Raw genomic sequence first — 24,754 nt, forward strand, 5'->3', positions numbered from 1 at the left:
AGGCCGACTTTGTCCGCGATTTACAGGCCGACTACGACCCTGCCATAAAATATTTTGATATGGTTAGAATCTGTAGAGGATCTTCTTTACAACGGTACCATTATAATTAATATCGGACGAATAATAATGAAGTTATAACCATTTATATCGGTTCCGGGTTTTCTTTTCGGCATTTGCGTTTGTAAAAAAAAACGTTAAAACAGGCCGACTTTGTCCGCAATTTACAGGCCGACTACGACCCTGCCATAAAATATTTTGATATGGTTAGAATCTGTAGAGGATCTTCTTTACAACGGTACCATTATAATAAATATCGGACGAATAATAATGAAGTTATAACCATTTATATCGGTTCCGGGTTTTACCATAAAGATTTCCGGATAGTTCCGGGTTTTATACCTGCCCTGCACGAACTTTCAAATTTTACTAAAGCAGTATTACATTATTTTTTATTAAATAGAGTACGCTGTTTTTACGCGAGGATGTGATATTTTGCCCTAACGATATAGTACATTTTCAATGAGCGTGTTGAAAAGATTTTGATTTTAAATTTATAGATTACTGGGTGGGAAATGTTTAAATAAAAAACATGCCTTTACTCCTCGTCATGTCTTAGCGACCTTTTCTCGTTTTGGTAAATTGACAAAATTGAAAAAATGTTTCAGATTTGCAAAATTTCGTTGTAGTTATGATATTTTTTAGGAAACAGTAATTCTGAACATTTACCATGTTCTAAAATATCCATTATGTGCATCTTTTGACGATTTAAAAACCTGAAAATTATAAAAGCGTTGCAACGGAAACGATTGAATAATTTTGAGAGTTATGTTGTTGTCGTTATGTTTTGTGCCACTACGAGGATTGCTAATATATAGTAAAAAATACATCACTCACTGTATGAGCCCGGATTGCCGAATGGTCTCAGCGTTAGACTTTTACTAAAAAGGTCAGTGTTTCAAACCCAGTTTAGGGTTACTTTTTTCCTTTTACTTTTTTTTGTTTTCTATTTTTTTAAATCCAATGTTTACATTTATCAATGTAAATCATTTAATCGCAAACTTCAATACATGCTAAAATCTGTAAAAAGGTCCCTTAAAATGAAATGGCTGGTAGAAGTTCACAAATAATATTAACTGATCAATATCTTTGGAAAGAAAATAACGTTAAATTGTTCATCACTTTGTAACCTTTTCTTTCTAGCATATTATATTTGCGGTCATATGACCTTCGGGTAATTCGTGCTTGCGGATCATTTCAGAGCAACAGAATCCTGCTTCCGAAACAAATTTTTTCCTTATTTTTGTAAATAAGACACAACATGCAACAATTTTGCGTGTTGCTCTGATTAGCGTTTCTTCCATGGCGTTTGTTAGCACAGTCTGTAAGTTTTGTCCTTGCACATACTGAAATTAGCATTTTATCAACCCCCAACCACCTCACAATTCTGCATATTAACATTATCATGATTATTATTATTACAGGGATTATCCTGGCCATTTTGGAAAAGGATTCTGTTCAAATTGGTTTTTACTTGAGAATATGATCCATAGTCGGATTTGTTTCACAATAAATATTTACTCTTTTGACACTTTAATTTATAAAACGTTATTTGCAACAGTCATTACACATTAGTTTATATCCTCCAATTACCTTGAGTCATGCTGTTAAGGAAACAACTAACATCAATTCTGAATTAATTCAAACAATGCAGCAATAAACAATGTACCTAAAAAGATTTATTTCATTCCCGTTAAAACTATGTCAAAATTGTTTATTTACAGCGTGTTTAACCCCGCAAAGCTAATAGTTCCATGCACACCCGCAAATGACATACACTACGTGCGTTGTTACCTTGAGTCAAGAGGTCACATTTGAAAAGCTAGAGTACTCGATTGCAATAGGCATGAGGTCAACAAAACTTTGAAAATTGATTCACTTAACAAATTTAGAGAAACTGAAAGATTAATTTAACTTTTTTATAACTTCTATTTACCATTTATCAAGTTTCTGTTTTATCGGTCGATCTTCTTTTGAGCAACATTGACACGAAAAAGTGCTAAAGAATTGGAAAAAAAACTTTCGCAATTTGTTCAAATCTTTCTCAGCATATATGTTACTATTAAAAGATTTGATAAAATTATCATCCAATCGGGACAGGGTATACGCGCTGAACATGTGGATAACGGCATGTCACCTATATTCTGGATGTGCGCGCAAAGATTGTTCCATGCAACATTTTCTGGGGAATCATGAAAAAGTTAAAAAATTCTTTAAAATAAATCAAATGCACGAAAGTATGTGTTTACACTAGGGCAGTGGTCTGCAATTTATGTGCAAGTTTAATGAAGAGTACCGAAAAAATGCACAGAATATGCATACATTTGAATTATTTCAGTTAAAGTAAGATTTTTAAATGCAATTACACTGCTTGTTTCCTTATTTTAGTTGTTTCTGTAATTATTTTCAAGCGTAGTAATGTAAGTAAAACAAAATACTCGGAGCGCATGCGTGTGACGTCATCACTAGAGCCGCGTTCTTAATGTAAACAAAGTGATCTAAATTAGGTCATGCTCAAAATAAGGGAATGGTACGATAAGTCTATGCTGTTCATTATGACCGTCACAGATAATTGCAATCACATTGGTACCCAATTTATTATCACCAATAATCATTTTACAAAAGAAATTAGCTCTGCAACTCATTCAACTCTTCAAAATCTACAAAATGTTGCTTCCTGCTGGCAACCACAACGACATATGTGTGCATTGTTTGATCTTTCATGCTGTTGCATTGTGATATTCAATACACCTGTGAAATCATCGTTGGATACCTTTTCTCTTATTATATATTATATATAAGGGCCAAACACATTTTTTTCAAGTACCTGTGCTCCAGTCTACTGACCTTACAGTCATATAGACTCACCACCTGAAATCCAGGCAGCACTTTTAAGCCCCATAAAATGTTTTCCCACAAATTAACGCATACATATCATATATATTCCCTTTCGCTCAAATTTAAACCACTTACATAATATACTTGTGCTTGTATAATAATTACATAAATTTAAGTTCCAAACAAATCAACTGTTCCAGTTAATTACTACATTTATGCAATTGAAAATGCCTAGTTATTCTCAATTTGAAAATATGTCACTTTATTTAAGTCAAATATTTAACCAATAAATATTTAACTGCAACAAGTAATTGCATTTTGTTTTAAGTATTATTCTATAAAAGGCACAAAATTTAATGTCGATTTTAATTGGTATTGTGTTGGTTGCAATCAATAAGTTAATTGTTCTTGAATTAATAGACATATGTGGAAAATATACTTTCAATATTTAAATATATATAAACATGTTTTTGGTCTTTACGAATGTACTCATAATAGCTTAAACAGGGGTGTCAATTAACAGGATTATTCCGGAAATCCTGATATCAGCCGACCAGGGTCTATTTTGAGATCAATGTAAATACAATAAGATATTTTTGCTGGGGGGGGGAAATTTGTTTGAACGCGCGATAAATATAGGACGAAATTATTATATTTATTAAATCTTCATCGTCTTTCCGGAAATTTGCGCTCAGTACCAATTTTGCCCGGTATTTTATTTATTTATTTCTGATTGGCTAGCAGTTGGCATGGACATGAACAGTAGCTGAGGAAAAAATCGTCGCTACTTTCCGAAAATCTTACAAATCAATGTAACGTTGCACATGTCCCCTGTCAAGTCCAAATAATTAGATGTAATCTACCGATGCTTGTCGACCTCATTTTTATAGGAATAGTCCCCCGTAAGTGATCGATAAGCAAAGTTAAGCAGTTCAGTAGGATATTGTAAAGCAATATGTAAACCAAAAGAAATTGATTACGAATTTGCTAGGTAAATGGTTTTCATTTTTCGGCATTCAAACAATATGCACATTTTATTTCATGTGCAAAACACATACATTTTTTCGGATTGTCAATTTCGGACGTCCTTAATAAACAAACATACAGACGGTCTGATTTTTAGCTCGACTATTATATATGAAATATATATAGTGGAGCTATCCTACTCACCCCGGCGTCAGTGTTGCCGTTCCTGTTGGCGTTTGCGTGCAAATGTTAAAGTTTGCGTACTAACCTAAATATTTTCAATGTCCTTTGCTTTCATATTTTGCATTCTTGTTTACCATCATGACCCCAACCTATTAACAAGAGCAGACAACTGTATCAAGCATTTTGACAGAATTATGGCCCCTTTTATACTTAGAATATGCATATTATTGATAAATCTATGTTAAAGTTTGCGTACTACCTCAAATATTTCCTGTGTCCCTTGACATATTGCTTTCATATTTTGCATACTTGTTAACAATCATGACCCCAACCTATAAACAAGAGCAGACAACTGTATCAAGCATTTTGACAGAATTATGGCCCCTTTCATACTTACAATATGCATATTATTGATAAATCTATGTTAAAGTTTGCGTACTACCCCAAATATTTCCTGTGTCCCTTGACATATTGCTTTCATATTTTGCATACTTGTTAACAATCATGACCCCAACCTATAAACAAGAGCAGACAACTGTATCAAGCATTTTGACAGAATTATTGCCCCTTTTATACTTAGAATATGCATATTATTGATAAATCTATGTTAAAGTTTGCGTACTACCCCAAATATTTCCTGTGTCCCTTGACATATTGCTTTCATATTTTGCATACTTGTTTACCAACATGACCCCAACCTATAAACAAGAGCAGACAACTGTATCAAGCATTTTGACAGAATTATGGCCCCTTTTATACTTAGATTATGCATATTATTGATAAATCTATGTTAAAGTTTGACAAAACAACGCTTACCTGACAAACCACAATGCACTCCACCCAAACCATCCCCATGCCCCCCAAGAACCCCCCCAACCCCCCCCCCAAATCTTATTTTTGAAAGATCATCTATTAAATGATCACACACCCACATTATACCCCCCTCTCCCCCCCCCCCAAAAAAAATAAATAAATAAATAAATTTGTTTTCTTATTTTTGAAAGATCATCTATTAAATAATCACACACCCACATTATACCCCCCCCCCCTCTCCATGATGGCTTACGTTATACTGTCAAGCACTCGAATAGGCAAGCCGGCTGTCCTCTGACAGCTCTTGTTATTATTACGCATAGTATTCACCAGCAATTGCATCTAGAAAGACTTTAAAATAGTACAATTAGTAAGAGCTCGAGGGGGGGGCACTGCGCTTTATCTCCGTTGGCGACTAGCGTCCCCAGACCCCCCGGCCTAATTTTCTGGATTTTTAATTTCTGACAATTGACTCTCCTGCTTAAAGCATTCAAGAGGAGCTACTTTTAATAGCAAGGAATCGCTTTCTTAAACAGGTCACCTATTGTTATTGCTAATAGTATGAGCCTTGTTCTGAAAAAACTGGGCTAAAGCCTTAATGCATGTGCCGTTAGTGTTGTCCCAGATTAGCCTGTGCAATCAGCATGGGCGTTATCTGGGTCAACACATTATGCACCATGTATAAAGCCAAGGTTTCAAAGAATTAGACTCATATAATATATGATTTCAGAGTTGCCAACACCTGTCCACAATTCATCATGCCTGCCAAGCCAAGTCTAGACAAGGTGTGCTGGCAGTGGGCGGAGACCACAGATCCGGAAAATGTTACGCTGGAGCATGTCCGTACTGCATACCGTCTCAACCTGTCTGTATGCAAACTGGGCTCTTGTAAAAGGCAGTGCAAGGGAAATCCATACTGCATCAATTGTATTGGTATGCATTTGATTCTCTTTGTTTAAGAGATTGTAGTTTATTTTTGTCAGGCCTTATATAAGGGGGTATATAGTTTTCGCACTCTAATTCAAATAGTTTTCATCCAATCTTAACGAAACTTTGTCAGAAGTTGTATCTAGACAATATGTAGGTCAAGTTCGAATATGGGTCATGCCGGGTCAAAAACTAGGTCATGGGGTCGAAAAAACAAATCCAAGGCAAGAAATAAGCTTTAAATGGACATAATTATCTGACCTGCCAAATTATATATTTTTGTTAAATAAATCAAAGCGGCGCAGTAGGCAGCATTGTGTTTCTGACAAACACATCGTGGTAAAAGGTCAAGGTCAAAGTCATCATTCAAGGTCTAAGGTCAAAAATACAAATCCAAGGGAAGTAATAAGCTTAAAAGGGAGATAATTATTCAATATTGAACATAGCAACTTGATATTTGGCATGCATGTGTATCTCATGGAGCTGCACATTTTGAGTGGTGAATCTACATTCACGGTAGTGGCTTTTAATTATTTGCTACTAAAAATAGAGATTTGTTAGAGACAATTATTTTCAAGGGAAGTAATTTATATAATTATAAATCTCAGATTATATATTTCCTTACCAAGAATTTAAGTTCTTTTCACAGTTACTGTACAGCTTTTTAATTTGATTATTTATAACTCAAATGATTGATTTGTCAAAGTTTTTTTTTAATGATATAATTATCATTTCTTTCCTGTACTAATTTGTGAATGGTAGGGTCCATTACATACCTGTGGACTTATGTCCATAGATACATGTACATGATGAACTCTGGCTATGATCTCTTTGATTAACCACAGGCCTTGGTTGTCAGTGATGTCTGACTTGGGTCATTTTTGAATGTCTACAGACCCCCCCCCCTTGTTGGATTGGACAAAATCCAAGGGAAGTAATTAGCTTTAAAGGGAGATGATTTCTATACCTGCTTTAATGATAAATAGACATTTTATTTCAAAGCGGCGCAGTAGCGGGCATTGTGTTTCTGACGAACACATCTCTTGTTAAGTGCTTATCTGATTTCACCTAAACTTTAACAGGTGAAGAACCTTTATAAATGTCTATTGGAGACCATGTGATTGCCTGATTCAGTTTTTACCGATGTAGAAAAAGAGAATAATGGGTCTGTAAATGTTTTTTTATTATTTTGTTTAAATGATACAAAAATATCATGTGAAAACATATTTTCATTTTGTTGAGTCAAGTGCAAAGCTATAAAATGTGTTGACATATTATTTAGTATAGTAGTTTACTGACCTGACTGTAGGTTTAATATTTAAGTAAAGAACATTAGTATTAAAACTAAAATGTTTTAAAATGGTATTTGATAATTCAGTGACCCCCCCCTCCCCCCCAACTTTCTGAAAAATGAAAAATCCCCCTGTTTTTCAAAGTTAGGGAATACTTTCCCCATACTTATGGATTTCTAAAAAAGACACTGTTTCACGTGAATGTGATTTTCAAGAAAGTTATTTTTGCAACCAACTTTTGAAGAAGTTAAGATTTTTTCAAGTATGAAGTATGAAAAGAAGATTTTTTTGTTGGTTTAATCCAGTCCTTCTGTACTCACATGCTTTTAAATAGTCAAAGACAATACATCTTTAAGAAAACTTTAACCGGAAAGATGTTTACATTGTGTAATGCCACTTTATATTGCATGTAATTTTTAGCGTAAGAAGGTAACACAATCAGTCAGTTAAACAAAAAAGAGCAAATGAAAATGCTAAAAAATTACATGGGACACAAAGTGTGATAAAACAAAGGTCAGCTGTATCTCCATTTTGTAGGAGAGAAGGTTTGGTTTGGCAAGATAGAGGACAGCTCTTGGCATGACGTACAGGACCCCTTGGAGGAATGTCGCAAGGCAGGCATGTCCACTGGACTCAAGAATCTGGGAGCCACTTGCTATGTGAACACCTTCTTACAACTCTGGTTCAACAATGAAACCATCAGGAAAGGTGAGGCAGGTCACATTTATACATTGATATATTTGTGAGGCAGGTTGCATTGAACAATTCAACATAGTTGATTGGTTGCATTTAACCCTTTCCAACTTGGAAGCAAAGTGAAAATGGATATGTGCAAACAGCATAAAACCAGAATAGCCTGCGAGTAACTCGTAGTCTGTTAAAGTTTTATGTTGTTTGTTGCTCATCAGTATCTAAGGGTTGGAAATGAAGCCTTTAAAACTTGAATTTAGTAAGAAAGGTATTTAATTAAATGTAACTTTTTAAGGGACTATAAATACGTCAAAATACATATTGAAGTGGTAAAGAGTTATACAATGATACTTGTGAGGATACTTGTGAGGCAGGTTGCATTAAAACAATGATACTAGTGAGGCAGTTTGTCAAATATATTTGAATTGATTTCATAGTGTATTTAAAGGTAACTGTTGCCATTAAATAGCATAAACTGCACAAAATTTATTAAAATTTTACAAGTCTTACCTTTTATTAAATTAAAAGTAAATTTATAATTAAAGCTTTAAAAACTCTATTAAGTTTCCTTACCATGTTTCTTGTTCAATTTTATTAGATTTACTAATTGTCCATGTTTTATACAGAAAGAGTAGAAGCCCATGACTAGAAATTGTGTTTCAGTCAAGGACAAGTTGAACAATTGTGTGTGTATATTTCAGTAGAAGATATTAGCACTTGGTTGTGCATTTTCAGTCAATTTACTCCAAACAATTAGCCTATGCCTTATGTGCCGCTTGATTGTTAAGTTCCTCATACAGGTGAGTTCCATATAACAGGTGTGTTTTATGCAGGCTGATTGTTAATTTCAGGCGTGTATGAGTGGCGTGAGGCGGGGTTCAGTGAGGAGCAGATTGACACATGGGAACCAACCTCTGTGTGCAGCCATCTACAGGTCAGTATCCATAGTAACACATGGGAACCAACCTCTTTATGCAGCCATCTACAGGTCAGTAGCCATAGTAACACATGGGAACCAACCTCTTTATGCAGCCATCTAAAGGTCAGTAGCCATAGTAACACATGGGAACCAACCTCTTCATGCAGCCATCTACAGGTCAATAGCCGTAGTAACACAAAGAAACAAACCTATGTGTGCAGGCATCTACAGGTCAGTAGCCATGGTAACACATGGGAACCAACCTCTGTGTGCAGCCATCTACAGGTCAGTAGCCATAGTAACACATGGGAACCAACCTCTTTATGCAGTCATCTACAGGTCAATAGCCGTAGTAACACAAAGAAACCAACCTATGTGTGCAGGCATCTACAGGTCAGTAGCCATGGTAACACATGGCAACCAAACTGTGTGCAGCCATAAACTGGGAACCAACCTCTGTGTGCAGTCATCTACAGGTCAGTAGCCATGGTAACACATGACAACAGAGCTATGTGTGCAGCTATATACAGGTCAGTAGCCATGGTAACACAAAGGAACCAACCTATGTGTGCAGTCATCTACAGGTCAGTAGCTATGGTAACACATGGCACCCAAACTATGAGTGCAGCCATATACTGGTCAGTAGCCATGGTGATACATGGGGACCTACCTCTGTGTGCAGCCATCTACAGATTAGTTACCATGGTAACACATGGGAACCAACCTCTGTGTGCAGCCATCTACAGGTCAATAGCCAATTCAACACATAGGAGACAACCTATGTGTGCAGCCGCCTACACGTCAGTAGCCATGGTAACACATGGGAACAAACCTCTTTGTGCAACCATCTACACGTCAGTTACCATGGTTACACATTGGAACCAACCTGAGTGTGAAGAAATCTACAGGTCAGTGGCTAAAGTAAAACATTGGAACCAATCTCTTTGTGCAGCCATCTACAGGTCAGTAACGAAAGAAACACATCGGAACCAACCTATGTATGCAGCCATCTACGTGTCAGAACCCCTGATAACACATGGGAACCAACCTCTGTGTGTAGCCACCTACAGGTCAGTATCCATGATAACACATGGGAACCAACCTATGTCTGCAACCATCTACAGGTCAGTATCCATTATAACACATGGGAACCAACCTCTGTATGAAGCCATCTACAGGTCAGTATCCATGATAACACATTGTAACCAATGTCTGTGTCCAGTCATCTACAGGTCAATAACCATGGTATAGCATGGGAACCAACCGCTGTGTGCAGCCATCTACAGGACAGTAACAATTGTAGGGTTTGAACATAACACTTATTATAAACCCATGAATATTTATATTGAGAAAACAACCCATGGGTTTCTTAGCGTAACATGATGATCATAAAACAAATAAAAAAAGCTATTAGCTTTTGAAGAGACAGAATAAATACTGCAATTTCCCCATGTAAATCAGTAATTTTCCTTCAAATAGACTCTGGTAGCAATCTGAGTTGTATAAGTATCTTTTTTATAATAATTGAGTTCAACTTAAATGAGTATATGTAAACATTTTTGTCCCCTACCGGTGAAACCGGAAGGGACTTACGGTTTGCGCTCTGTGTGTCTGTCAGTCAGTCTGTCAGTCAGTCACACTTTTGTGGATCCTGTGATAACTTTAAAAGTTCTTCATATTTTTTCATGAAACTTGAAACATGGATAGGTGGCAGTATCGAGATTATGCACATCATTTCATTTTGTTCTTACGTCAAGAATTCAGGTTGCTATTGCAACAAATAGACTAGAAATATTGCTGAAATGGTTGAGTTTCACCGGTAGAGGACTTATATTGCTTGGCAATAGTCTTGAACATTCTTATCTACATTTCTGATTGTTGAAAACCAATCTGCATTGTTGAGCTATTTCCTGCATTGTTGAGCTATTTCAGTCAGAACATTATTCACAATGTCCTATGGGCAGAGTTCGAAACTGGGTCACTTGAAATCCACAACTAGGTCTCTAGGTCAAATAAATCTATTGAAGTCACTTTTAAGTCAAATCTTCATGAAACTTTGTCAAAACATTTGTTCTAATGTTATCTCTGCAGAGTTCCAAAACGGTTCCTATCCATTTAAAAGTATGGCTGCCAGGTGGGGCGGGGCATTTTTACGTATGGTTTATTGAAAACTTGTTAACATTCTAGGAGTCACAATTTCAGACCAATCTTCGTGCAATTTGGTTAGAACATTTGTTCTAATGAAATCTTTATCAAATAAAAAATGACTCTGGTTCTTTGAAAAACATGGCTGTGAAGGTTTCCTTATATAGCTTTAGTGAGCCCTTTTTAACCCTCTATAAGTCACATATTTGGTCCAATCACCATGGAACCAGCTCAGATCATTGTTTGTAATGATATCACTGTCGGGTTCAAACATGGTCTGTTGGAAAACATTGGCCACCATGTTGCTGGGCAGTTTGTCTTTTCAAAAGTTTCACCTTGTTAACTTTCAAGTCTTCACAATTTGGGTTCAATCATCATGAAACTTGCTCAGAAAATGGTTTGAGTTTGAAACTTTGTCTCCTGGGGTCATACATTCGGGTAGGTCAAATTAAATAAAAAGCTTGTGAACATTCTAGATACCATATTTATTGTCAAGTCTTCACAAACTTTGTCCGAACATTCTTATGAGTTTGTAACTGGGTCACATTATGTCAACATCTTTGTCACTATGTCAAATTTAAGACAAATATTTTGAAAAAACTTGATTGCCACTTTTATTGCAAAATATTTATGAAACATTGTCTCAATATTTGTGCTATTATCCACTGGTTCCAGTCATGGCCACCATGAAGTGGGGCAGTTCAGTTTGTTTTTATGTTCATTGAAATTTGAGGTCAGTATTTGGCCCCATTCCCAATTGAAAAAGTTTTTTAATAATTCCAAATGGAACCCAAACATTCCAAAATTTATTTATTTATTCTTTATTTTATAGATCTCAACATTACTTCATCTCCCATCCAGCTTTCTAAGTTGAAACTTAGAAAATTTATTATTGAAAACACTTTCTCGCTCAAATTTGAAGTGTTTGTTAGCAAAACAACAACAACACAAAGTTCCCATTGTATTAAAAACTTTGCAATTTTCCCCAATCCAAAGGGACCAGGCCCCCCAGCCCTATTCCCAAAATGGTGAAAAAACACTTCAAATTTCTTTATCTTGCTTAAGTAAAACTATTTGAACACTCATATAACTAAATCAATATGTAAGTTTCTAAGAGAATGCCAGGTGTTGGGGCAGTCTTTTGGGAAACCTAGTGACCACATTAGGGCCTTTGGCCCTCTTATGTAAAGCATACACTCACCAAAACATTAGTCTTCAAGGGAATGCAAAACGCTGTTTTCAATCTAATCCGCAGGTAATATTTGGGCTTCTAGAGTTGTCCCGTAGACGTTACGTAGACCCAAGTGAGTTCATCAAGCATCTCGGACTTGACGCAGGCCTGCAACAAGACGCCCAGGAGTTCTCCAAGCTCTTCCTGTCTGTCCTTGAACAGAACCTGATGGAGGGGGCAAGTCTTAGTTTCAGTAACTATGGTAACGTGATCAAGGAGCAGTTCTGTGGGAAATACGCGTATGTGACTCGTTGCAGCAAGTGCGCAACCGCTTCAGAAAGATTGTCAGAGTTTTACGAGCTTGATTTGAATATTCAGGGCCAGAAAACGTTGGCTGAAGCACTGAAAGGTTTTCTGGAAGTTGAGAAACTTGACGGTGATAATCAATACATGTGTAATACTTGCAATGCCAAGCAAGACGCTACCAGGGCAATTGAATTGAAAAGTTTGCCACCTGTATTGAATCTACAGCTCCTGCGTTTTGTGTTCGATTTGAAAACTGGATCAAAAAAGAAACTTAATAGTTGTATACAGTTTCCAGATATTTTGGATATGACAGAGTTTATGCAGAGTGATACAGCAGCCATTTATGATCTAAGCGCAGTGCTTATACATGGAGGGCCTTCAGCATATAGCGGGCACTACGTGGCTCATATTAAAGGGAAGGATAGTCAAGCCTGGTACAAATTTAATGATGAAGATGTGGAAAAAATTAAAGGTAAAAATCTTCAGCTTGGGAGTGAAGAGGATCTAGAATCCAAGAAGCAGAAGACCGCCAGAACACCTAAAGGACATCATTCGTCTAAGAATGCCTATATGCTAGTTTATACAAGAAGGAAGAATTTGGAGCCCAATAATCACAGTAGTGAGCTAGTGGAAAGTGTTCCCCATGCCGCTGATGAATTGGCAGGTGGGTCATGTTTGAATGACGTAACAGGGGATGCACCTCCCACATCAGATCTCAATTTGAATAAGAATTGCTGCAATTCGCAAGTCACGAAACAGGAGAAGAGGTCACAGATAGAGGGAAAATCTGCAGGAGATGACCATCAAAAAGAAGAGAAAACACGAATTAAAAACAATGAAGCTTTGGAGGATACTGAAACAAGTGTAGCGGAGACTACGGTAAGTGCCTCAGCAATGCTTCCGAAATACGTCCTTAGATATGTGGAGAAAGACAACGAGAAATTCCAGAACTGGATAAATGAGTTGCATAAAATGAGAGACGAGAACATAGCAAAAGGTCAGGAGAAGCAAGAGACAGTGAAAGCAATATATCAGGACTTACCTTACACACTAGAAGACCAGAACAAATATGAATGGTTACCGATGAGTTGGTTTTCAAAATGGTTGAATGATCCAGCCACGGCGCCAGAAGTGGATGTGAAAAAATTCCTCTGTAGTCATCAAAAAGTGTGTCCTGATTTGAGTATTAAGATGAAGTGTGTCTCCCAGCACGGAGCAAACCAGCTGTTTGATATTTATGGTGGAAATCTGAGACTGCAGGGGGATGAGTCACTTTGTGAGAAATGTGTTCAGAACAAGTGTCACTTGATACGCACAAAGAAACGTTTAACGGAAGATGACAAGTTCATATTGGCAGCGATGAAAACCGATTTTTCATCAGAGAAGTTGTACTGGGTTGGGAAGTCGTCTTTTCGAAGCTGGAAGAGACTGGCTATTGAGCAGCTGAACTTGGAAGAAGAGAAACATGCAAAGGAGAGAGGGAAGTCTGTGTCACAATCTAACTCTGATGAAGAAAATGAAGATGCAAGTGGTCGGAATAAAAGTGGAGGAGACAGTGACAGCAATGATGTGAACACTTGTAAGAGATATGAGTCTAAATTCAATGACAATAATTTGAAGCAATCTAGAAAAGCAGTAGAAAATTATTTTGGCAATAAAAGGGATGTTAGGAAAGCTGTTTCACCGGTGAAAGCATTTTCTGACTCCACCATGAACAGTGTCGATCATGAATCAGTGTCTGTTGGTCAAAGCAAAAGTGAACCGAATTTTGCAACAAGTGATCGTGATGACAAAATCGGTGAAAATCTTCAGTTTAATGAAGATATTCTGTGTGAAGAACATTCTGGGTTGCATCCTGATGCCTCTAGTAGAAAACTGATTCCAGAAAGTGTTTGGCTGAAACTTAAAAGATATTTCCCGGGAAGTCCAGAATATGATTGGGGGAGTGAGCCATGTAGCAAGTGCCAAGCCTCACTTGCGGTTGAAAACATGTGCAAGGAAGAAAATAGACAGTTGGCAGCGGCTCAGAAAGCCTGTCTGCTTGATTTGTTTCATGATCGGAGAAGACCAACTAATGTCGCTGCAGGTGATATCATATACCTGGTAAATGCTGAATTTGTGGACTATTGGCGAAAATTTGTTCGCGATCCAGTCAAGTGTGAACCTATTAGGAAAATTGTGAATGAGAGTTTACTTTGTGAGCATGAGGGTTTTTTGTTCCCACCATTGGAAATGGAGAAACCAAAGTGTGATTCTAAAGTTGTATGTGTTACCGCTGACGAATGGCAAACCATGACAGATTTGTTTGATGTAGACTTTGATATACGTATGGTTAACATTGTTGAAAATGGAAAACAGGACATTGTGATTTTTCCAAAAGTTTGCGATGATTGCCTGCAATCAAGATTGAACAATGAGGAAGGGGAAATGTTTGAGTTTGAGAGAGGGGTCGTCTACGTACGAAAGCAGCACAAGTTGGATCAGAAACCTGTGGATTCCTATGATAACACAGACTCCAATACAGACGATCCTGAATTCCGTGAGAAATCTGGTACTGCCAGGAAGAGAGCTGGAACCGGGGGTTACGACGTGCATGATCCACCAGAAAAATTCTTGAAAAATCAGAATGGTATCAGAACCATCAGGAAGAGTCAGAGACACAGGAAAACCAAGGGGGAGAAGGAGATTTCCATATCATCAAAGAACACACTCAAGGAACTGAAGCTGGAGATTATGAAACTGTTCTCAATACCACCTTTTGATCAAAATTTGTATGTAGATGGTCGTCTTTTGGATGGAAACGACTTGAGTTTATGTGATTTGAAGGTGGTTTCGGGATCGGTTATTGATCTCATAGCTGATGAACCAAATGAGGAGATCAGTTTTTTGGAAGACTTCACTAAGGAGTCTGGTGTTCCAGAGTCAGGATTTAAAGGGACAAACTTGTTAAGTGCATAGGATAAGAATGTTAACTACTGATCCTTGTTCTGGGAAAACCATGCTGAATGCATGTGTCTAAAGTGTCGTCCAAGATAAGCCTGTGCAGTTTGCACAAGATAATTTAGGACACCACTTTCAGCATAAACTGAATTTTGCTAAGACGAGATTTACTTCAAATGAAAAAGACCATAAAAGCGAAAGATGTGGTTCCTGATTTGCCTATGCAAACTGCGATCCCGAACAAGACTTTGCGCACATTCAGCCTAGTTTTCCCAGAACAAGTGTCTGTTTTACTGTACTAAACCATTTTAAAGGGATTAGTTAATAGATTTTTTAAAAGAAATATGCCATCAAATCTATTAACCAAAATTAATAAAAGAATTTGGAAAATAATGGAAATTTTTATAATATCAAGAAAAAGTGTGGACTTTACAACTTGCTTTCAACTAGTGTTACCGGTATGTAATTTGTAATGCTTTTATAATGTCTTATCCATTTTCCACATACACTTGAAATGCTTACAAATTCTTGCTATATTTTTATTCATTTTAATTGATGCCAATAATTAAGGTCAATTAAAGCCATTTGTAAGTATTTGCTAGTCAAATGTGTAAATATGCATTTTTGATAGCAATTATAAATACTGTCTGGAATGTATGACACACAATAGTGCTGCAACAATACGCCAAAAACCATATTGCAATATATTGTCAGTTCAAAAACCCGTATTGCAATATATCGCAATATATTGCTTACTTGTACCAACATTATAACTTGCCAATTACCCGATAATCCCGTATATTCCAGTTTTAAAGCAAATTATGGTATATATTTACTTTAAATGTGCTCAAGAATAACAAGAAACACAAACATTCGCAAATTTTCTTAAGTATCAAATACATTTTGACATTCGTTACTATTTAAAGATGTGATGAAATAACGTCCAACCGGGGCGTTTTTTCCACTGAACACGCGTAATTCACCTGACGTGATGTTCCCGTTTTTATACAACACAAAATACACCCATACTTTCCATGCGACGTTCTACATGTCTGTATAATTTTCGCGCGCTTTTTATTGAGACAAAGGATAAAGCACTTTTTAATTGACGCTAGAATTTGTTATTGTCGCATTAGCATTAAAATTTGGAAGCATATTTTCGAAATTAGGATTACAAATTTAATAATGCTCAATTCAGAATCGAACGAAACATTTACAGCTGTGCGCAATTAATTCAAAGATAATCTGTTCAAAAGCATCGAACGAATGCTCCGATGTAACAACGCTACTCCGTATTATACTCTTTCAGAATGCTTTTTTTTACGAAAAAAAATATTTACACTGCTTTGTTTTGTTTACCTTGTTATCATTATTTCGGATGGCTTTTCTGGACGAAATGTGAATGAATTTTTGTAAAATTTTCGTACCGGTATGATGAAAATCGTATCGCAATACAATATGCGGATTGCGTATTGCGATATATACCGATAAACCGGTATATTGTTGCAGCACTAACACACAATAAAATGGCATCATGTCAATCTGTGAATATGTGCCCAGGATGTTTGTAAAATTAAGGATGTGTATGTTATGACCATATATAGTTCACCTGAGAACAACAGGCTTATGGTGAGCTTTTCTAAATGCCTTTTGTCTGTTGTTTATGTGGGTGAACAATTGTATTATGATAACTCTAGAGTCCACATTTATTTCCAATTTTCATGAAACTTAGTTAGAACGTTTAACCGGTATCTCTTTTGGTGAAATTATCTTAAAAGCTTGCAGCACGCTAGAAGCCACATTTTTGCACAGTCATCATGAAACTTGCTTAACATTTTTCTTCTAATAAAAAAGTTGCAAATATCTAAAAGAGTTCTTCAAATACTTCAAAAGCTGATCAAAATATGTTCGTTCTATAGAGTCTCTGGCGAGCGAACTAGGGCCTTGGTTCTCTTGTGTTTACTTAAGAGTATGTAGTAAAATCTTAAAGTTTCAAGAACTGGTGCCAGATTCGTTGAACATTTGCTCAGAACAAGTTTCTGGTCTCAGTTGAGCCTTGTGGGGCATGTTGCCCCCTTGTTGTTGTTAGACTGTTGTGAATAAATCTTGTTTGAATAATTTGGAAAAATTATAACATAGAATATCACGCAATACTGGTTTTATTATGGCTTTTAATTTTATGCCCCCCTTCGAAGAAGAGGTATATTGTTTTGCATATGTCGGTCAGTCCCTCCGTATGTATGTCCGTCCACCAGATGGTTTCCGGATGATAACTCAAGAACGCTTAGGCCTAGGATCATGAAACTTCATAGGTACATTGATCATGACTAACAGATGACCCCTATTGATTTTGAGGTCACTAGGTCAAAGGTCAAGGTCACTGTGACCCTAAATAGTAAAATGATTTCCGGATGATAACTCAAGAACGCTTATGCCTAGGATCATGAAACTTGATAGGTAGATTGAACATGACTCGCAGATGACCCCTATTGATTTTCAGGTCACTAGGTCAAAGGTCAAGGTCACGGTGACCCAAAATAGTAAAATGGTTTCCGAATGATAACTCAAGAACACTTATGCCTAGGATCATGAAACTTAATAGGTACATTGGTCATGACTCGCCGATGACCCCTATTGATTTTCAGGCCACTAGGTCAAGGTCACGGTGACCCAAAATAGTAAAATGGTTTCCAGATGATAACTCAAGAAGGCTTATGCCTAGGATTATAAAACTTCATAGGTACATTGATCATGACACGCAGATGACCCCTATTGATTTTCATTTCACTAGGTCAAAGGTCACGGTGACCCGAAATAGTAAAATGGTTTCTGGATGATAACTCAAGAATGCTTATGCCTAGGATCATGAAACTTGATTGGTAGATTGATCATGACTTGCAGATGACCCCTTTTGATTTTGAGGTCACTAGGTCAAGGTCACGGTGACCGGAAATAGTAAAATGGTTTATGGATGATAACTCAAGACCGCTTATGCCTAGGATCATGAAACTTGATAGGTACATTGATCATGACTGGCAGATGACCCCAATTGATTTTTAGGTCACTAGGTCAAAGGTCAAGGTCATGGTGACCCGAAATAGTAAAATGGTTTCTGGATGATAACTCAAGAATGCTTATGGCTAGGATCATGAAACTTTATAGGTACATTGATCATGACTCGCAGATGACCCCTATTGATTTTCAGGTCAAAGGTCAAGGTCACAGTGACAAAAAACATATTCACACAATGGCTGTCACTACAACTGAGAGCCCATATGGGGGGCATCCATGTTTTACAAACAGCCCTTGTTTTACAATAAGTCTCATTCTTTTGAAGTGAAGTGAAAATGGGCAAATGATTCAAGACACACATACATGTTTATTCCAATAGTAATATATGACTAAAAAATGTACAGTAGTGTCATGTCATATGCATGAAAGTTTTATATAATTCTCATAATAGATGCTTATATGTGTTCCAGTTCTTTTATGGTTGTTGTTGTTGTTGTTTTATAATTTATTTCATAGTTATAGTAAGTGCTATTGTGTTGTAGTTTTGTTGTCTTTCTGATCTGTTTTGTTTGCATGCAGTTGTAAGTGCTAAATAACTTATAATCATACATCATGTACTCTGAATATGATGGTGTCATATCTTTATTTGTACAGTTGAAGAGGTATTATCTGAAAATTTGTTTGCTTAAGAATGCATGTTAACATTTTTATGCTCCCCCAAAATTTATTTTGAGAGGAGCATATAGTCGCCGCTTCGTCTGTCCGTCCGTCCATGTGTCCGTCCCTGCACAATTTTTATCCAGGCTATTTCTTCGTATTTTCAGTAAAAAATCCAGTTTAGGACTAGGAGTAAAGTATCGTCCCTAATTAGGCTGTGCTGACTGTACAGGCTAATTTGGGGCAGCACTTTAGGCACATGCATTAAGCCCCATGTTCACACAGTGAGTTCATGTTTTTAAAAGTTTGCAAGGTCAAATCAAACAAGGGGCAGTAGAAAATTTTTCTTAGTATCAGCAATAAAGTATTTGAAGGTAAAGTGATTTCTACATGGGCGTCGTCTGTTTGTCCTTAGATACAAACTTATCTGACAAAATACTCTTATCACTTTCTACTGAAAAACATTCAAACTTACATGGATTTCTATGCGTTCATTATCCTTGTATTCTTATATATCCAACGAGAGTTGGCCCTCAGAAGTTGACACTCGAGGAAAAAATTTGGTCGGACACAAATATGTCCAATAAAGCTTCATTTTCCGATCGTTTCAAACAGCAGAAACACAATGATAACAATACTGTTTGTCATTTAAACGGTTATTTCCCGTTCAATAAACATTAATGAATCGTTTACAATACATCTTATAGTCAAACAAATACGTTTTTTATGCCCCCAGTAGGGTGGAATATAGCAGTGGCACTGTCTGTCTGTCCGGCATTCTGTTTTAAAGAGTGTTTTATGCAACACATTTAGATATTGAGCTGATTTTGGTTTGTGAGTTACCTACAGGACCTACAGATGAAGTGTAAAATTCGTTCCATTCTGTTAATTTTTGTCAAAGATACGTGCCTTGGAATGAAAATTTTTCCAAGGGAAGCAATAAGCTTTTAAGGGAGATAATTTTGATTTAATCATTTTGCAGGTACATGGTCTAATTTTGCCAATGGAAGTAATATTTGTAATCCAATGTAGAAGCTTCTTTTAATAATAATAGTAATAAAAGAAAAAGGCATGGACATTTGAGACAAGAGGATATAATTTTTTCTCTATAATAACAGTTTTCTAAATGTTTTTTTTACGCAACGCTTTCAGATATAAGCTGATTTTTGGTATGTTAGTCTACATGACCTTCAAATGAAGTGTGAAATATGTTCCGGTCCATTGATTTTTAGCGAGGCTGTTTTAGGAGAAAACCCGAGCTATTGTCATAGCCAGCTCGTCCGACGTCTGCCGTAGGCATCGTGCTAAAACCTTAAAATTGGCTCCAAAATCAAAGTGCTTCCACCTACAACTTTGAAACTTCATATGTAGATGCACCTTGATGAGTTCTACACGCCACACCCATTTTTGGGTCACTAGGTCAAAGGTCAAGGTCACTGTGACCTCTAATATCAAACCTTAACATAGGCTCTAAAATCAAAGTGATTAAACCTACAGCTTTGAAACTTCATATGTAGTTGCACCTTGATGAGTTCTACATGCCACACCCATTTTTGGGTCACTAGGTCAAAGGTCAAGGTCACTGTGACCTCTAATATAAAACTTTAACAAAAACCTTATCATTGCCTCTAAAATCAAAGTGCTTCAACCTACAACTTTGAAACTTCATATGTAGATGCATCTTGATGAGTTCTAGACGCCACACCCATTTTGGGTCACTGGGTCAAAGGTCAAGGTCACTGTGACCTCTAAAAAAAATAAAATCTGACAAGCTTTCGCAGCGGAGCGTGGCACCCGTTATGCGATGTCTTGTTTGGCAAAGTTATGGGCCTTGGACTTATTTTCGCTATAGTAACTGTTTACCGGAAGTTTTTTATGCAACACTTTCAGATATTGAGCTTATATTTGATGTGTGAGTCGACTTACCTACAGATGATGTGTGAAATACGTTACGGTCTATTGATTTTTGTTTAACTTATGGGCCTTGGACTAAGAAATTTTCTGTATTACCCTGTATAACCTTTTTCCGGAGTTTTTTCACGCAACGCATTCAGATATTGAGGCAATATTTGGTATTCAAGTCTACCAACACTACTTTCAGATGAAGTGTGTGTTTTGCTTTTGTCCATTTATTTTTGGCTAAGTTATTGGCCTTGTTTTCTCTAAAATAGCTGCTGATTGACTTCAACGCACAGTAGGGGGGATTGTGTTTTTACAAATGCAGGTTTTGTTGTTAACTTAATATTGTAATAATTAATTGTTTGCGGAGTTTGCTAAAAATAAGATCGTGCCAGTTAATGTTTTTGATCTTATATTACTAATCTTGCTCACTACCCCGGTAAATCCATGTTTTACATTATCCGTATATTCGTGTATAACCAAAGGTGAAGCCTCAACAGTTCATAGCACAGGCTATTCTGGCACTACACCCTTCGCTCACGTATTAAACATTTCATTTTTCCAAGGAACTTTCATCGAAATTCAAAATAATTTCAGTGGCGCTCAGTGAAAAAGGGGTTTAATGCGTAGTGTTGTCCCTGATAAGCTGCCTAAACTTGAATTTTGCTAAGAAGAATCTTTCTTGAAACGAAAAATATCTTAAAAGCGAAAAGTGTTGTCGGAATGCTAGGCTAATCTGGAACTCGACACACATGCAATAAACCCTCTTTTCACAGAGCACGACCCATTTCTTCAGTGAACCATTAATCCCAATCCCAGAACAGAGCACGGCCCATTTCTTCAGTAAACCATTAATCCCAATCCCAGAACAGAGCACGGCCCATTTCTTCAGTGAACCATTAATCCCAATCCCAGAACAGAGCACGGCCCATTTCTTCAGTGAACCATTAATCCCAATCCCAGAACAGAGCACGGCCCATTTCTTCAGTGAACCATTAATCCCAATCCCAGAACAGAGCACGGCCCATTTCTTCAGTGAACCATTAATCCCAATCCCAGAACAGAGCACGGCCCATTTCTTCAGTGAACCATTAATCCCAATCCCAGAACAGAGCACGGCCCATTTCTTCAGTGAACCATTAATCCCAATCCCAGAACAGAGCACGGCCCATTTCTTCAGTGAACCATTAATCCCAATCCCAGAACAGAGCACGGCCCATTTCTTCAGTGAACCATTAATCCCAATCCCAGAACAGAGCACGGCCCATTTCTTCAGTGAACCATTAATCCCAATCCCAGAACAGAGCACGGCCCATTTCTTCAGTGAACCATTAATCCCAATCCCAGAACAGAGCACGGCCCATTTCTTCAGTGAACCATTAATCCCAATCCCAGAACAGAGCACGGCCCATTTCTTCAGTGAACCATTAATCCCAATCCCAGAACAGAGCACGGCCCATTTCTTCAGTGAACCATTAACCGCAATCCCAGAACAGAGCACGGCCCATTTCTTCAGTGAACCATTAATCCCAATCCCAGAACAGAGCACGGCCCATTTCTTCAGTGAACCATTAATCCCAATCCCAGAACAGAGCACGGCCCATTTCTTCAGTGAACCATTAATCCCAATCCCAGAACAGAGCACGGCCCATTTCTTCAGTGAACCATTAATCCCAATCCCAGAACAGAGCACGGCCCATTTCTTCAGTGAACCATTAATCCCAATCCCAGAACAGAGCACGGCCCATTTCTTCAGTGAACCATTAATCCCAATCCCAGAACAGAGCACGGCCCATTTCTTCAGTGAACCATTAATCCCAATCCCAGAACAGAGCACGGCCCATTTCTTCAGTGAACCATTAATCCCAATCCCAGAACAGAGCACAGCCCATTTCTTCAGTGAACCATTAATCCCAGAACAGAGCACGGCCCATTTCTTCAGTGAACCATTAATCCCAATCCCAGAACAGAGCACGGCCCATTTCTTCAGTGAACCATTAATCCCAATCCCAGAACAGAGCACGGCCCATTTCTTCAGTGAACCATTAATCCCAATCCCAGAACAGAGCACGGCCCATTTCTTCAGTGAACCATTAATCCCAATCCCAGAACAGAGCACGGCCCATTTCTTCAGTGAACCATTAATCCCAATCCCAGAACAGAGCACGGCCCATTTCTTCAGTGAACCATTAATCCCAATCCCAGAACAGAGCACGGCCCATTTCTTCAGTGAACCATTAATCCCAATCCCAGAACAGAGCACGGCCCATTTCTTCAGTGAACCATTAATCCCAATCCCAGAACAGAGCACGGCCCATTTCTTCAGTGAACCATTAATCCCAATCCCAGAACATATCATTACTAATCTGTTCATATATTTCTACATAAAAAAGTGGCTATGTACATTTTCATAATATTTTCTTAGAAAAAGTTTAGACATGCTAATTTTTTTAACAAAAGAACTTACATTTAAAGCCTGGAAATAAGACTTTTATCATGTAACAATATGTTTCGTATTCCAGTCAAATTGACTAATAATTTTTTTTATATCCCAACCACTTGATTGGACTGTGTAGATTTGACCTAACAAGCCATGGGTGCTTTTCTGTTAATAGTCTATCTCTTTTCTGTGTATGATATCTTATTATTTATTTATTGTGCAAGTACCGGTATGTTGGCAATTTATTTTTCATGTTGTGTGTGAAGAAAGTATTAAAAAAATGTATTGAAGCCCTATCGGAGTCTGTTAATTACATTAAAGAAAATTTTGCATTGACTAAAATTTATAAAATATTTGTTACTGATCTTGTTATGAGCCATATAACATCTTTGTTTAATAAATTATAAATCGAGTTTCACATTACCATGCTTGCATATGAAACACTAAAATAATGTATTTTTTTTCTAGTGTTCAGCGCCAGAAGTATGTAATTCCATGAAGAGTAATTATATTTTGAAATAAAAAGGGCAAGTGTTTTTACACATGTATGAATATGTCAAAGACAATAATACATGTACTAGAAATGTGTTTGAAAAAAGAAGCATTTTTTCAAAGACCATTCATGGCTCTCTTATCATTTCTGGATGTTTAAAGCACAGGTGTTGGGCGCGTGGCCAATTCACTGAAACACTATCAATATGTCATAAAACAATATTTTTCATCACTTTGACAAAACTGTTGTTTAATGACGTATTGATAGTGTTTCAGTGAATTGACCAGGTGCCCAACACCTGTGGTTTAAATAATAATGTAGTCATCATTATTTGTATTTAACTGCTGCTAGTACTCAAGATGGCATTTGAGTGTATATGAATGTATTTCTGTTCTGTCAGTTTATATTGTACATCGTCTCACCCCTTACCGTGTTTGTCATTTACCATTCTTGTTTCTTTGTCGGTTCTCCATTTAAAGTCTATTGTTTTGTCCTATTTTCGTTTCTGTATTTGTGCTTATATATGTTACATGTTTTAAGGGCTAATATTTAAACAATGTCATGCCAAAATTGGTGTTATATAATATGCAGCCAGCTTGACTCTAGAACAGCCTGTACATTAGCTCAGTCTTGTCAGGAGCAAGTTTGTCCACTAATGAGATGAACTTTGCATGACTTTACAGCGAACAGGGTAGCTCTGGACTAAAATTTGTTAATCAATAACCTGGTCTGGGGCTATGATAGCCGCATATAACATAAGACCCATTTTTGTATGACATGGCTCATTTATTATCAGTTATTTAGGATTGTATGATGTAAGTGCAACAAGGAATTTTTATTATTAAAGTATTTTTTCCATGTCTAGAACTTGTTATTGCTTTGAAATTCCTCAAAAATATAGGAATGGTGTACCGGGTAACCAGTTTTCTACTTTGTTCAACTTGTCTCAGAGATTGTGGATAAGTTACTAAAACGTTGGCCGATTAATCAATGTTAACCCTTTACC

The 24,754-nt window shown here is 37.1% G+C and overlaps 1 protein-coding gene across 2 annotated transcripts; it reads left to right on the forward strand.

Annotated features, from left to right (window-relative positions):
• The first annotated feature begins 1,246 nt into the window (after positions 1 to 1,246).
• Positions 1,247 to 24,608, forward strand: LOC127868912 (ubiquitin carboxyl-terminal hydrolase 48-like). Of its 2 annotated transcripts, XR_008044302.1 has the most exons (6): positions 1,247 to 1,381; positions 5,588 to 5,790; positions 7,614 to 7,784; positions 8,618 to 8,700; positions 12,086 to 18,038; positions 18,316 to 24,608. XR_008044302.1 is itself a non-coding variant. In XM_052411069.1 (5 exons), the coding sequence occupies exons 2-5, from the start codon at positions 5,616 to 5,618 to the stop codon at positions 15,263 to 15,265; spliced, it is 3,609 nt and encodes a 1,202-aa protein (XP_052267029.1). In that variant the 5' UTR covers positions 1,247 to 1,381; positions 5,588 to 5,615; the 3' UTR covers positions 15,266 to 24,608. The 2 variants fall into 2 exon arrangements, 1 of the variants encoding a protein (XP_052267029.1); XM_052411069.1 differs by having other exon boundaries at positions 12,086 to 24,608.
• Positions 24,609 to 24,754: the final 146 nt, after the last annotated feature.

The sequence above is a fragment of the Dreissena polymorpha genome, chromosome 1, assembly GCF_020536995.1.
Source record: "Dreissena polymorpha isolate Duluth1 chromosome 1, UMN_Dpol_1.0, whole genome shotgun sequence".
In the NCBI taxonomy this organism is placed as follows: Eukaryota; Metazoa; Mollusca; class Bivalvia; order Myida; family Dreissenidae; genus Dreissena; species Dreissena polymorpha.